The sequence below is a fragment of the Humulus lupulus genome, chromosome 2 (genome assembly GCF_963169125.1).
Source record: "Humulus lupulus chromosome 2, drHumLupu1.1, whole genome shotgun sequence".
NCBI lineage: Eukaryota > Viridiplantae > Streptophyta > Magnoliopsida > Rosales > Cannabaceae > Humulus > Humulus lupulus.
The window spans coordinates 240,305,123-240,318,714 of NC_084794.1; the positions used below are offsets into that span (position 1 = coordinate 240,305,123).

Sequence of the window (13,592 nt, forward strand, 5' to 3'; positions counted from 1 at the left end):
TTCAATGGGTAAGAACAAGTCATTGATAAGTGAATGGTTTCAACACTAAAACTTTTGTGAGTTCCATAGAAGATGGTTAGTGTTGGTTGCTACCGAGTAAGGGTTAAGCCTAGGGCTTTTAATGAAGTTCAGTTGAACAAGCATTTATAAAGGTAGCAAAGATGTTGTAAGAACTTCACCTACATGAACTAAGAGGTGGTGCCGCCTCTCATAGGAGTTGGAGTTTCTCCCCAAAAAGTTCATGAAGGGATGAGCACATGGCCATATGAGTGCTAAAGCGAGAAAAGTGGAAAACAAAAGATCTAGTGGAGGTGTGTGAGATATCATCAGTTTTATCACAAGAAATACTTGGTTCAAGCTTTTAAGCTACCAATGATTTCGATAAGACTTTGTGGTATTTTCACTATGGTAAATGTCAAGTCAAAATGCACTTTACTTTAGACACCAAAATTGTTTTAAGCTAGAGGTTGAGGCTTGTATTTAACTGTAGCGTCCCAAATTTGTTAATAAGGCTTAGGGCCTTGATTAGCGTGCTGGAGGGCAATAATTGATTTATTATGTTAGTATGTGAATTTGGTGATTATGTGATTAGAAATGCATGTTGTTGCGAATTTTCCTAAGTGTGTGCAAGTGTACACAATCGTCAAACAAGTAATAAAGTGAAAGTAATTTTTATCGTCTCCTCAAGGATTGACAAACAAATATTGTAAAAAGCAACACCAAAAAATTTGGGGTACAATTAATTTTTTTTGATGATTTAATTAATTGAACTAAAAAAAACTAAACAAGAGAATTAAAATATGTCTTTAACAATAAAGCTAGAAAATGAAAAATTGTGATTAATATAATGATAAAAGTTAGGCATATCAAATCCTCCTAATTTGTAATTTTGCCCCTGATGTTGCAACAAAGTTCATAGCAAAGTTCTCTTGTAACTAGGATTTCCAATTTAATGCACATGCCATTTTTCCAAATACTCATGTTAAAGTTCCATTGATTAAATTCACATTTTTCTATGCTAAATTTAATTTCAAGAACATAATTCCAAGCATCAATCCTTCAAGTTTGCAAAGTGAATAAAATATCCCTAAGTTATTCACTAATCAATAACAAAATTATCAACATGCATCAATCAAGCATTTCCACTAATTTTAACCCTTCCAGAATTAAAACTAGCTTGTCTCTCACCTAAGTTGATCATCTCAAGCAAGAAATTTGCACAATAAATATAGCTCAAATGAATAAGAGAAAATTTACATAAAACATTCAACACTTTGGGGATTGATTACAAATTAGGGTTCATCAATATCCCTAACACAAACGATTTGGTTCATAGTCAAAATACCCAAATCACCACAATAAATATTCAACATTATCTCAAGAGTTCAAGAAAGAAAGAAGAAGAAAATAAAATTAAAGGAAATGAGAGTTTAGAAAGACAAGCCAAATTGATAGAGATCTTCTATTCTTTGTCTTCTAACTCTTCTTCTTCTTGATGATTTCAGCTCAAAGGTGGAGAAAAAACTCTCTTCAATGGAGCATGGGCGGTTGGGTTCCTTTCTGGGAGAAGAAGATCATATCTTTTTTTGGCCTCACAAAGGGTATAAACCCTCTCTTTCTCTCTCTACACGTGGAGGACCACTCCCTTTTCTTTTTCAGAATTTTGCAGCTCATTTACACCTCATGATCCCACTATTCAAGTCTCTCTACACCTCATTTAATCACATGCCAAGTGTGCAACTTTATGCTGCTGGCTGCCCACAGTTTCCTACAGCAAAGTTGACTGATGTTACAACAAAGTGCCAGAATTTTAGGTCCAAAATGATTTCCTTGCTCATGCTTGACTAAGTTTTCCAAGCACCCTCTCTTTATGCTTTCAAAATAGATACCACATTTTTAGAACATAATTCAATTATTTTCCACAAGAGTTATCATTAATTAAAACAAAATACACAAACAAAGTTAAGAGACAAAATGACTAAAACCACATAATAGTAACACAAACACTCTATTTCACTTAAATTTTTAAGTCCAAAAGCTCAATTAATAACTCTAAAATATAGAGTTATCACACCCCCAAACTTAATCCATTGCTCGCCCCAAGTGATAACTCTAAAAATAAAAGACAAGAAAAGAAACAAAGAAATCCAACTCAACACAAGACACACACACAAAATAGACATAACACACCACACAACTATAACAGACAACCAACAACACAAAGACTCAAAATAAAACAACACTAGGAATCAATTTGGAAATGGTCATATCAAAGTGGGAATAGAACTCTCAAATCAGTGATTAAAAAGATAATTCAAGTGTATATGCAAGCCAAGTTCCTCAAGTATTAAGATGCTATGAAACCAAGAATCAAGTGTTTACCCTTAAAGTGTATACATAGCTCTTCCCAAACATTCTCAATTCTCCCTAAAGTAAATTAGATCTAGATCCTAAAGCCTAATTATTGTCTCCATAAGTTGACTTAATGATTCCCTCTCCACTAATGTAGACAAACACTAACTAAGGATCAAAAGGTCTTTTACAAGCTTGTAGTATAAGGCTTAGGTGCAGGTGGTTAAAATAAGTCATTTTAGGCTCAATTCACTTTAAAAGCACCTTAATTTTCCTAAGACCAAGTAAGAGCTCACAATCACTTCCCCAAAAGATTACCCCCAAAAAATCAAAGTCACTCTCGCCATTATTCTTTATTGCTAACATAGACAGAAAGAAAGAAAGAAAGAAAGAAAGGAAATGAGACATAATACTATTTTTTTATAAGATGCTACACCCCCAAACTTGATTTTAACTATATGAATATAATTTGCAACTCTTTGATGATGATTTTTCTTTATAGGGGGTGCACTCTTTTCTTTACAAATACTCCTTTTTTTTAATTTATATATATATGTGTAAATAAAACAATGGCAAGGACACAACATGAGATCCACTCCCCCCCAAACTTAAAATGAGATCCACACTAAAATACCATTCACAAAGGCACATTCCTCTCACCCTCCCTCATAATGCAACACTCAACATATATTCAAGAAAAATCAAGGTGCTCAAAAGGTATGGTGAATGGATATGTATATAGCTAGGCTAGCATGTGGTAAAGAAAGAAAGGGGGTCTAGTAAGCTCAATGGGGTGACTAAGGATAAAAGAGTATGTAATAGTTGGCTAGAAAGGCTCAAACGGTCCAAAGATGGCCTAAATCATGTCCTTGGTTTAGTGTTGTCTAGGATTTCGCCTCAAGGGAACCACTAAGCAATTCTATAAACTTAAGCTCTCCCAAAAATCTAGCTAACTTTATGGGTTTATGAAATTATTGGTCAAGCTATGCACACAAAATTGGGACACATTCTCATTATGGTTGAATTAGCATCAAAAAATTTAAGTACTAAAGGCTCGCTCATACACAAGGGTTAACAAATGATGCAATTTTGTTTTTTGACATTTTATCATCGAGCCATTCAACACTTAAACACAACCATTACAAGAATTGATTCCATTATAACTAGACTCAAGACTCAAGACTCCACACACAAAATACGCCTAACAATACCTAAAACATAAAAAACATAAAGGAAATTTAAACAACACAACAGTTATAAACAACACCCCCCCCCCCCCAAACTTAAGGGAGAGCACTGTCCGCAGTGCACAAAAAAAAAACACAACAGAACAAAAAGAACAGATAAAACAGATAACATAAACTAAACTAGAAATGAAAATGATGCTGGAAAATAAAGAAACTCCCTATACTCGTCATTCTCCTCCTCGTCCGAAGAGGCAGGTGCAACGGATGGTTCAGGTGCATGCCACTGCTCCATGATGGCCTCAGGAAACGGTGGGAAAAGCTCGGGGGGCCGAAAAGAGTGACGCAATGCATCGTCACGCTGGCACACATAGCCCCAATAGGTGTGCTGTTGAGCCTCCATATGATGCATCATACTAAGCATACTCTGCTGAGTGGCATAAAGCTCCGCGACAGTGGGGTCCGAAGTTTTAGTGGAGCCATGGTGAGACGACAGCGGTGGGGCAAAGGTCGAGGCATGCTCTCTCTGAATGGAAACAACTTTGGTAACCTTCCGAATTGTATGTGCATCAATGTAATCAGGAGAGAGAAGATGTTCATCATCCAGGGGCACACCCGCGTTGCAGCACAAGGCAGTAATCAATGTGGGAAAAAATAATGTCCCTTTTCTTGATAACACCCAAGGCAACGATCTCTTCGGAAATGAGCTCCCCCACATTAATGGATAGACCAGTCAAAATGCTGAAAAGGAGGACGACCTGATCTTTGCTAACCGAGGTGTCATGAGTGGTGGGCAACATGTTGGTTTTGATAAAATGATTCCATACACGAGTAGGAGTCGTAAAGGAAGTGTGGGGAATAGTATGAGCTCCAAATTTTGGCGAAACATTCCATTGCATCCCCGCCACAGTAACTTCGGTCAACATATTGGCAAGTTCCGCATCACTTTGTCTTGGGGCAACTTCTCCATACTCAGCCGCATCGATATTAGGCAACCCAAAAACAGCATTGATGTCCTGAGGGGCATAACTAACTTGCTTGCCCCTGATCGTGACTTGTCTCAATTTTTGTGACACAAAGTTGGCATAGAATTCTTTGACCAAGGAACGACAGCCTCGCGCGAGGCTGAACAAAAATTAAGCCATTCGAGATTGTTAATCACAGTGGTCACATAATCTGGATTTCCAACAATGGGGAATGCTCTCTCAAACCAAATATCACGCCTGACAAGTTTTCAGAATTTTTCGGCAGCCCTCGGGGATATAAACTTTTCAACAACAGGTTGTTCATTAGCCACTGGTTTTTTCTTTCTATTGGCTACTTGCTTGCTTCTAGGCATAATGCTCAATAACAGAAAGTCCAACGATCACAGTGAATGGTAATGCCCAAAGTGAGGAAACAAGAGTAATACAGTACCTTGGAGGAGCAGGATACCCTTGTGAATGCACTTTGTTGTTGCAAAATTTTCTTGAGACCCCAATGAAGATAATCCAATGTGCTTCCCAAATCTTGATCATGAATAGGTGCGGGAGGCTGAAGACAGAGTGAGAAAGCTGTGAATGGGTTTTGGTGGTGCGATGGGTCATGGGTTAGGGAGATGGAGATGGGTGTTGGGTTGTGGGTTCGTAGTCGGAGTTGGTGGCGCGGCTGGAAGGTGGGTTGCGAGTCGGGTTGTGGGTCGTGGGTTCGTGGGCGCGGCTAAAAGGAGGGTGGTTGAGTTCGTGTTCGGAGCGGGGGGGCGTGGGTCATGGGATTCATGGGTCGACTGGGTTGGGATGGCTAGGGGTCGTGGTGGATGAGATCGGGGCTGGGTTGTTGGGAGGAGGTGGGTTTAGGTCTATGGGAGGCGGACGAGGTGTGTGAGCTGGGAGATGGCTGCGAAATGCGAGGGGTTCAGGTGGGTTTGGGATGGGCTTTGGCCATGAGATGCGGTTGAGAGGTGGGTTTCGGCGATGGTGGCGAGGGTGGTGGAGATGGCTGGGTTAGTGGTGGCTTGGGGCGGCTGAGAGGGCTGGGAGGTGTGGGTGGCGGCTGGGTGTTTACAGAGAAAAGGGGAAGATGAAGATGATGGACTTAAGGTTTCAAAAATGGACTAGGGATTTGGGCATGATATTTTTGCCCAAATTTTACTTTTCTTGTCTTTTAACAACTTTGTTGCAACATCATAGAACTTTGCTGCAGTAATAGCAAGTCAGAGAGCATGCACAATTCGATGTTGTAACATCATGGAACTTTTCTGCAGCAACAGCAAGTCAGAGAGCATGCTAAATTTGATGTTGTAACATCATGGAACTTTGCTGCAGCAACAGCATGTCAGAGAGCATGCTAAATTTGATGTTGTAACATCATGGAAATTTGCTGCAGCAAAGTCAAGTCAGAGAGCATGCCCAATTTGATGTTACATCACCCAAACTTTGCAACCTCTTTTTTATTCCATTTTTTTTCTCTACAACCATAAACACATTTAACCATCAAAAATCAAAATCTCAAAGAAATGTATTATATACATTTTATATATTTATTTATATATATTTTACATAATATACATCTATATAAAGCTTGGGTTGCTCTACAATTAATTCTCAAAGATCCATAGCAACCCAAATTTTTACATATTCTTCAAGGATCCTCCAAAGATATTGTGCACTTGTTTTACTCAACCTCACCTCCCCAATAATGCTTAATCATTTGGCCATTGACCTTGAATTCCCTTCTGGAGCCTTCTTCACGCAATTCCATCGCTCCATAAGGATACACCTTAACCACCAAGAATGGGCCCGATCATCTTGACTTGATCTTGCCTGGGAATAGTTTCAAACGCGAGTTAAAGAGCAAAACTCGCTGGCCTTCTTCGAACACCCTTGGCTGAATATGCTTGTCATGCCACCTTTTTGTTTTCTCCTTATAAAGTTTGGCATTTTCATAAGAGAATAAGCGCATCTCTTCTAATTCATTTAACTGCAACATTCTCTTCTCTCCTGCAAGTTGCAAATCCATGTTGAGTGTTTGAATAGCCCAGTAAGCACGGTGCTCAAGTTCGACCGGTAAATGGCAAGCTTTACCAAACACCAAATGATATGGTGACATCCCCAATGGTGTCTTGAAAGCTGTTCTATAGGCCCACAATGCGTCATCTAACCTCTTGGACCAATCCTTGCAGTTGGGACTCATCACTTTCTTAAGGACACCTTTGATCTCTCAATTGGACAACTCAGCTTGCCCATTAGTTTGGGGATGGTAAGCAGAAGCTACTTTGTGCCTCACATCATATTTAGCCAATAAGCTAGCCAACACTTTGTTCACAAAATGGGTTCCCTCATCACTAATGATTGCCCTTGGAGTGCCAAAACGAGTGAAAACATTCTTCTGTAAGAACCTCATGACAACTTTAGCATCATTTTGAAACGTAATCCACAGCTACCAAGATGTACAAGTTGCCATAAGACGGAGGAAAAAGGCTCATAAAATCGATACATCACACATCGAACAATTCAACTTCAAGAACATTAGTTAAGGGCATCTCATTCCTTCTAGAAATATTACCAACCCTTTGGCATCGATCACATCTCAACACAAAAGCATGAGCATCTTTGAATAAGGAAGGCCAAAAGAACCCACATTGAAGTACCTTAGATGCGGTGCGCGATCCCCCAAAATGACCTCCACAAGGTGAAGAGTGACAATGATGTAGGATATCCTCCATCTCTTACTCGGAAACACATCTCCTAATCATTTTGTCGGCGCATTGTTTGAACAAGAATGGCTCCTCCCAAAAATAGTGCCTCACGTCATGCAAAAACTTCTTCTTTTGTTGGCTTGTCAGATCCAGAGGCAAAATTTCACTAACCAAGTAATTAGCAAAATCCACAAACCAAGGAACAACATGAGATTTGTTGACCTCAAACAATTGCTCATCCAGAAATGTCTCTTTGATGGGCACTAGAACATTGGATCCTTTTTCACCTTCCACTCTTGACAAATGATCTGCCACTTGTTCTCGACTCCCTTCCTATCTTGAATTTCCACATCAAACTCTTGAAGCAAAAGCACCCATCTAATTAAACGAGGCTTGGCATCCTTTTTCTCAATCAAGTACTTTATAGCGGAGTGATCTGTGTATACTGTCACAATGGTGCCCACCAAATAAGCCCGAAACTTGTCAAAGGCAAAGACAATAGCCAAGAGTTCCTTTTCTGTCACTGTATAATTAAGTTGAGCACCTGTCAAAGTGCGGCTAGCATAATAAATGGAGTGAAATATCTTATTTCTTTGCTGCCCCATAACAATTCCCACTGCATAGTCACTAGCGTCACACATTAATTCAAAAGGCAAGTCCCAATCTTGAGCTACAATAATTGGTGCTGAAATCAATCTCTCTTTCAACTCTTCAAAGGATTTCAAACATGCTTCATCAAAGTAGAATGGTGCCTCTTTCTCCAATAGGTTGCAAAGAGGCTTAGAGACCTTGGAGAAATCTTTTATAAATCGCCTATAGAACCCGGCATGCCCAAGAAAACTTCTAATATGCTTCACCGAAGTAAGAGGAGGGAGCTTCTCAATAACTTCAATCTTAGCCCGGTCAACTTCAATTCCTTGCCTTGATATCTTGTGGCCCAAAACAATACCTTCCTTAACCATAAAATGGCATTTTTCCCAATTAAGAACAAGGTTTGTTTCTTCACATCTTTGCAAAACCTTGGCCAAGTTGCTCAAGCAATCGTCATATGAATCACCGAAAACAGAGAAGTCATCCATGAATACCTCTAGAAATTGCTCCACCATGTCAGTGAAAATAGCCATCATACATCTCTGAAATGTGGCAAGAATGTTACATAGACCAAAAGGCATCCTTCGAAATGTGAAAGTACCATAAGGACAAGTGAAAGTGGTCTTGTGTTGATCCTCTGGAGCGATTGCAATCTGATTGTAACCAAAGTATCCATCTAGAAAACAATAGTACTCTCTCCTTGCAAGTCTGTCTAACATCTTATCAATGAAGGGAAGAGGGAAGTGATCCTTTCGAGTAGCCTTGTTCAGTTTTCTGTAGTCCATGCAAATTCTCCACCCTGTCACGGTTATAGTGGGTATCAGCTCATTATCTTCATTTTCCACCATTGTAACCCCACCTTTCTTTGGCACACACTGGATAGGACTGACCCATGAGCTGTCAGAGATGGGATAAATACTACCTGCATCAAGCCACTTGATAATCTCCTTTTTCACCACTTCTTTCATGATAGGATTTAGCCTTCTTTGCCCTTCAATAGACCCTTTTTCATTGTTTTCTAACAGAATCTTATGCATGCATAGAGAAGGACTAATACCCTTTATGTCTACAATGGTCCACCCAATGGCCTTCTTAAACTTCCTCAATACATCAAGCAACTTTTCTTCTTGTTCCATACTTAACTCAGCTGAAACAATCACAGGTAAGGTGGAAGACTTACCCAAATAAGAATATCTTAAGTGTGAGGGTAAAGCTTTTAATTCCAACTCCGGAGGCTCTTCCACTAATGGTTTAGGGGCTGCGAAAGACCTTGAAGAGAGCTCCAAAGATTCAAAATGCTTTCTTGTATGCAATCCTTGTGAACTAGCTTCTAGCCAAGCCAAGTATTCATCCTCATCCTCTGCATGTGAATCAAACATCAAGAGTCTCTCTAGAGGATCATCAAAATTGTTTTCTAACTCCTTTGAAGCCAAAGAATCTACCACTGAAACAATAGAACACTCTTCGACCTCATCTGGAAATCTCATAGCCTTGAAAACATTGAAAGTCACCTACTCATCTTGAACCCTCATAGTAAGTTCACCCTTTTGCACGTCAATCAAAGTTCTACCAGTAGCTAGAATATGCATCCCTAGAATGATTGGTACCTCCCTGTCTGCCTCATAATCCAACACAATGACATCAACTCAGAAAATGAACTTATCAACTTTTATCAAGACATCCTCAATCTTCCCATCTGGATAAGCAAGTGATCTATCTGCAAGTTGTAGAGTCACTGTGGTAGGTCAGACTTCACCAATCCCCAATTGTCTATACACAGACATGGGCATCAAATTTATACTAGCACCCAAGTCACATAATTCCATGCCACAATAAGAATTACCAATGGTGCGTGGAATGGTGAAACTCCCAGGATCTTTCATCTTCAGTGGCAGCTTGTTTTGCAAGAATGAGCTACATTCCTTGGTAAGAGCCACTATCTCAAATTCTCCTAACATTCTCTTCCTTGTAAGAATATCTTTCATGAATTTCACATAGTTAGGCATTTGCTCAAGTGCCTCTACAAGTGGGATGTTGATATGCAACAGCTTCAACATATCTAGAAACTTCTTGAACTGAGAATCCAACTTTTGCTTCTGAAAACATTGAGAAAATGGAGGTGGCTGCTTTGAAAATGAACTTGCTGGTTGACAATGCTGTGGCATCCTTACAACATTCTGGGTAGAGGCAGATTTTTGTGCACTAGGAAGTTCAGCATCTTTTTGGAATTCCTCATTTATTTGGATTGAAGAGGGCTCACCCTCATGCCCAGAATCGGTCTTGTCCTTCTCCAACTCTTTTCCACTCCTCAAAGTGACAGCTTTACAATGTTCCTTCCCCACATTCCTTGGATTCTCAGTATCACTTGGCAGTGTACCGTGGGGTCTATTTCTAAGCTCATTAGCTAGTTGCCCAACTTGGTTTTCTAAGTTCCTCAATGAAGCCGCTTGGCTTTGAATCATGGCTTCATTCTTCACTATATATTCCTTCAACATGCTCTCAAGAGAGCTAGATTGCATTGTTTGTTGTTGTGGCCTTTGTTGTGGTGCTTGTGGGGGGTAACCCAGTGGGAAATTTGGTCTTGGAGGCATAGAAGGATTTCTAGGGCTAGCTCCTTGATTACTCCATGAAAAATTGGGATGTTGCCTCCATGATGGGTTGTAGGAATTAGAATAAGGACCATTCCTATTTTGGTTCCCCATGTAACAAACAGCTGCTGGATTAGAAGGACAGTTGTCAAAAGTATGACCCTCACCACAATACACACAAGAAATGCTCTCCATTTGCCCCATTTGTGTCCCCATAGGCTGCCCCATTGATTGATTCATCTCCATATTCATTCACTACAAGATAAAACAGTATTCATAACACTTAAAAACTGCTATCTGGGACTATTGATAGCACTTCTGAAAATGCTAACATAGCCCCTGTTATTAAAAGTCCAGTCTTTTCTATAACAGTTTTTGAATGTTATGTTCGATGGTATATTAAACTATTCAATAACACATTTTTAGGTGCTATAATATTGAAATAATAACATTTAGATAGAGTTTTTGGTTATAAAATTGAAATTTAATCGTACTTTTTTCATAACACTTTTCAACTGTTACATTTGATTATTTTGATAACATTTTTAATTTGTTATATTATATAAACCATAACGATTTTTTACGCTTATAATATGTTTCTAAATCATAACATATTAAAATTCTAGTAATAAAATGTTGTTACTTTAGTGTGGATAATATATTTTAAATTTTATTTTGATAAGTATACTTATAAGGTTTTTTTTTAATTAAAATATTTTCATTATTCTATTTTGATAAAAAAAAAATCAAAATTAATCATAAAATGTAATTCTCAATAGATTGATAAACCACAAGTATTACATTAATCAATAACTAATTCAAACCATGAATATGTCTAATTCATGAGATCTTAGTTCTAACTTAAATGTGAAAGCATAACATAATAAAGTAATATAATCTTGAACATTTTTTACTTTAAAAATGAAAAACAGAAACATTACAAAATACACAAAAATAAACCATGCATGAAACTTGCTCCATCCTTCAATTCATCATCCAACCAAGTACTTGCTGCTGAAGTTGTTTGTTGCCATCTGAAGCTCTCTAAATTGAAATCTCCTCAGGTTTCCAAGGCAAACCTCCTCATGATGTTGCTCTGAAATTTTTTAAAACACTGCAAAATTTAGTCAAATAAACAGTATGGTAATAGTTCAAAAGCTTGGCATCTATCACTCTCTAATCCAGTGAGTCAAAGAGACCTCTTCTATGCTCATATAAGTTGCATAATAATTACAAACTTTTCCACAAAAAATGAGCAAAATGAGAGCTGAATAAAATGACTAAAAATTAATCAAAAGAAAACAGAGAAAAACCATATACACACGTACATACATACATACAATGTGTAGTGACTGAAACATATTAGTATTATATTTAACTAAATATCAATCCTAATATAGCTGAAACATGAAAGTTGGAAACTCCCAAAAAAGAAAAATGTATGAATAAAAGAAGTTGTCACTATTGCACAAGAAAATGTTAGCATGTAGTCTTTCTTGATACTAGATATGATAATCAATTAGTGAACCTCAATCAGTAATATTAGCTGCAAAAATAGCTTAAGAAAAACTTGTTAATATCTTACTAAGAGATTCAGAATGTGGTCTTTCATTGTATCAAATAAACAGCATTATCCCTTTCCACATATATTCAAATAAGCAGCTATATTTTAGGCACAATTTTAGGACATTCATAAACAAAACGAATCTGATTGGCATGGAATGCATTTTGATTTAGAGGACTAATGAATGACTTATGCAAAGCAAAACTCCATATCTCTATCCGTGTTTATATTTCATTAACATAGCTGAAATTCCCAAATACCAAAACTAAACATGAATAGAAGATCTTGGGACAAAGCAGAGAAACATTCCCACTTAAAATAAATTAAAAAAAAAATATGTTAAACCAATAACCAATGATACATCATGACACATATCTTAATTAACCTGTCTTTTAACACCCAATTAATCAGACACTTTACAACAAGTTGTATAATTAGACACTTATTGTACCACCAGACCAGGACCAACTAGGAAAGAAGGAACCTTGGAAAACTGGGCTAATAAATAAAGAAATAAAAAAGAATGGTCTAATGGAATAAAAAGTTTGAGAATTTTTCCTTTTGTTTTTTCTTTTTTGTAAGAATGTGTAATACATATTAACATGACAGAACACAACCCTCAAAAGCTGCAAAGGCTGCAAAGTTAAAGCACAGGGTGAAAAAACAAGCTCCAAGGACCAAGACCAAGCATTTCATAATATTTTTTATCTTCACTCAGTAAAACAAAATGATTAGTGAAAAAGATGGAAATTTGCATTGGTAGCTGTTGTTATATCATGTCTTGTGATAGTAGTTCTTGGTTCATATGCTTGCTATTATGCACTTAACAGAAGACACAAAAAGAGTAATAAAGATTTTGTTCAAGCTTATCTAAGAGTTACTTGCTTGTCTTTTTTATTTTTTATTTTTGTTCTCTACTTAATCGACAGCTTGATTCCTTATTCAGGGAATAATGAAAATCTCTGGAAAATTTCTCATAAGAACATCAATGGAGATGATTCAACAGATCAGGAGTTTCCATACATTGATTTGGCTTCCATAAAAATTTCTACTAACAACTCTTCTGATTCAAACAAGTTAGGAGAGGGTGGTTTTGGCCCAGTTTACAAGGTAATTAATAAAGTATTTCTTTATTATCTTTTTTCAATCTGAAAAAGAAGTCAACATATATAGGATTACACAAAAACAAAATGGTTATTTGCAGGGGGCACTAAGAGATGGAAAGGAAGTGACAGTGAAGAGGCTCTCAATATGTTCTGAGCAAGGTTCAGAAGAATTCACTAATGATGTTCTACTGATATTGAAACTTCAACATTACAATCTTGTTTGATACAATATTAAAGCACTATTAATATTAAAGGACATAAATATTATATTCGTGCATGGTTTATACTACTATAGCAAGCCAACGAGTACCAAATTGCATTATTCTTACAAAATTGCAACTGACAACTTAACAGCCACAATGCCAATCAATATCAGTATGAATGCATCTACAAAATATGCACAGGACTACCAGTGAAATGATCTAGACATGAATTTCAAACTTGATATGGAAAGATAGGATATTGAGAGAACTAGCACTAGCATTATCACTAAACTAATTCATTCAAATACATTTTAAATTTTAGATCACT

At 37.4% G+C, this 13,592-nt stretch overlaps 2 protein-coding genes across 2 annotated transcripts; both read right to left on the reverse strand.

The window, feature by feature from the left end:
* Positions 1-6,317: 6,317 nt before the first annotated feature.
* LOC133815300 (uncharacterized) lies at positions 6,318-6,707 on the reverse strand. The gene has a single exon (XM_062248156.1). The coding sequence runs from the start codon at positions 6,705-6,707 to the stop codon at positions 6,318-6,320; it is 390 nt and encodes a 129-aa protein (XP_062104140.1).
* A 2,841-nt stretch (positions 6,708-9,548) lies between these two features.
* Positions 9,549-10,637, reverse strand: LOC133815301 (uncharacterized). The gene has a single exon (XM_062248157.1). The coding sequence runs from the start codon at positions 10,635-10,637 to the stop codon at positions 9,549-9,551; it is 1,089 nt and encodes a 362-aa protein (XP_062104141.1).
* Between the last annotated feature and the right edge of the window lie 2,955 nt (positions 10,638-13,592).

Excerpts from the sequence above, each read along its gene's own strand:
- LOC133815300 (XM_062248156.1), bottom strand. The coding sequence starts at position 6,707 with ATGAGTCCCAACTGCAAGGATTGGTCCAAGAGGTTAGATGACGCATTG.
- LOC133815301 (XM_062248157.1), bottom strand. The coding sequence starts at position 10,637 with ATGGAGATGAATCAATCAATGGGGCAGCCTATGGGGACACAAATGGGG.